Source organism: Pundamilia nyererei, unplaced genomic scaffold (assembly GCF_000239375.1).
Source record: "Pundamilia nyererei isolate P.nyererei 1_Seehausen unplaced genomic scaffold, PunNye1.0 scaffold00829, whole genome shotgun sequence".
NCBI classification, from domain to species: domain Eukaryota; kingdom Metazoa; phylum Chordata; class Actinopteri; order Cichliformes; family Cichlidae; genus Pundamilia; species Pundamilia nyererei.
Window position 1 is genome coordinate 4,039 of NW_005188230.1, and position 1,386 is coordinate 5,424.

General features: G+C 38.4%; 1 protein-coding gene across 1 annotated transcript in view; it reads right to left on the bottom strand.

The window, feature by feature from the left end:
- Nucleotides 1-1,096: 1,096 nt before the first annotated feature.
- Nucleotides 1,097-1,386, bottom strand: part of LOC102211579 (uncharacterized) — a 1,043-nt gene continuing 753 nt past the window's right edge. Inside the window, exon 3 of the mRNA XM_005755010.1 lies at nucleotides 1,097-1,132. Within this exon, the coding sequence (XP_005755067.1) occupies nucleotides 1,097-1,132 (36 nt within the window). The remainder of the gene's footprint in view (nucleotides 1,133-1,386) is intronic.

The window sequence follows — 1,386 nt, forward strand, 5'->3', positions numbered from 1 at the left end:
GGATGGGTGCAGCAGCAGGCTGCAAACTAATCATCTTGTTGTTTCTACTGCTTCAGGCTGGATTTTCTGTCTTGGGTTGTAAGTTTCAGACCACAGTGGAGTGGGTGTGATTGGTTGTCCATGATGGAGAACCGTTTTTTCAGTTACCTTCTGTCCTTTTTAGGTTGCATTATTTGATTATTATTTGATGTATTCTTTTAAAAAAAAAATAGTACTATGTACTATAAAGTACTATGGCCCATGAAGTAGTAAATCAAATGGAAGTTAAAACCCAACTTTGTCAGCATGTCTTTTGTTGTCATAAAAGTGTTGACTCAAGGACTCTTTGACTTTTACTTTCTTTCATGGTTCCCATGACAGATAGTAAATGTTTCTTAGGTCTCATTTGATATTTTGTTTAGGTTGCTTGTTCTTCCTTGTTTAAACATTTGTTTTTCTAGTTCTTAGCTTCTTCTTCATTTAATCTGTTCCCTTTTGTGCTCTGGTTGTCTTCGTGTCGTCTGTGTTCTCCACAGCCCGTCATGTCTATCACCCATGCCTGTTTCTTCCCCAAGTGTCAAGCCTGTGCGTCTTGGTCTGCGTGGTTCCTGTTTTATTTTGACAGGCTCTCATCCTGTGTTCAGTTTTGCTTCCTACTGTCCTGTTAGTTTGATTATTTCCAGGTGTGTTCCCTGTTTTCCTCTGCTTATTGTCGTGTCATTCCTGCTGCAGTGTGTTTCCTTGTTCCCCTTGTTTCCATCGCTACTCCTTGTTTCTAGCTTTTGTTTCCAGTTCTTAGTTTCTAGTTTTAGAGTTTTGTGTTTAGCTATGGTTTATAACTTTACAGCAATAAAACTCCCTTCTTTTGGGTCTACCCTTTGCCTGCCACACAGCCAAACCTGACACTATCAGCATTTTAACAACAACCAGCTTTTTAATAATGCATGTTTTTAAAGCTGAGAAAAAATGAAACATCACTCTTCTTCTTTAAAGTAAAGACAAAAAATAACCTTGCAAAAAGCCCTTTAAGACTAAAGGGCTTTAAGACTATCATGACTATGACCGAAACGCATTTAACTTTGAAAGCAACACAAAACTCCCACCTCTATCACATTTATCACACTGAGAGCACCCTTCCTGGTGAACACACCATCTGCGGACATTGCAGGGCAGCAGTCATGTGCACGATGATGAACGTGATACAAGCTTTAGCTCTTTCATGTTTCTGTAAGTTTGCTCTATTACTCTTTGACATCATTAGCTAATCTTTTCTTGCATTTTTAACCTATAATAATTTAAACACATTTGCTTATTAGTAACTTTACACTCACAGATGTAGCACCATGTAGAGCAATTAAACATCTCATTGTTTCCACAGTTTCAGGCTGGATTGCTGTCTCAGGTTCT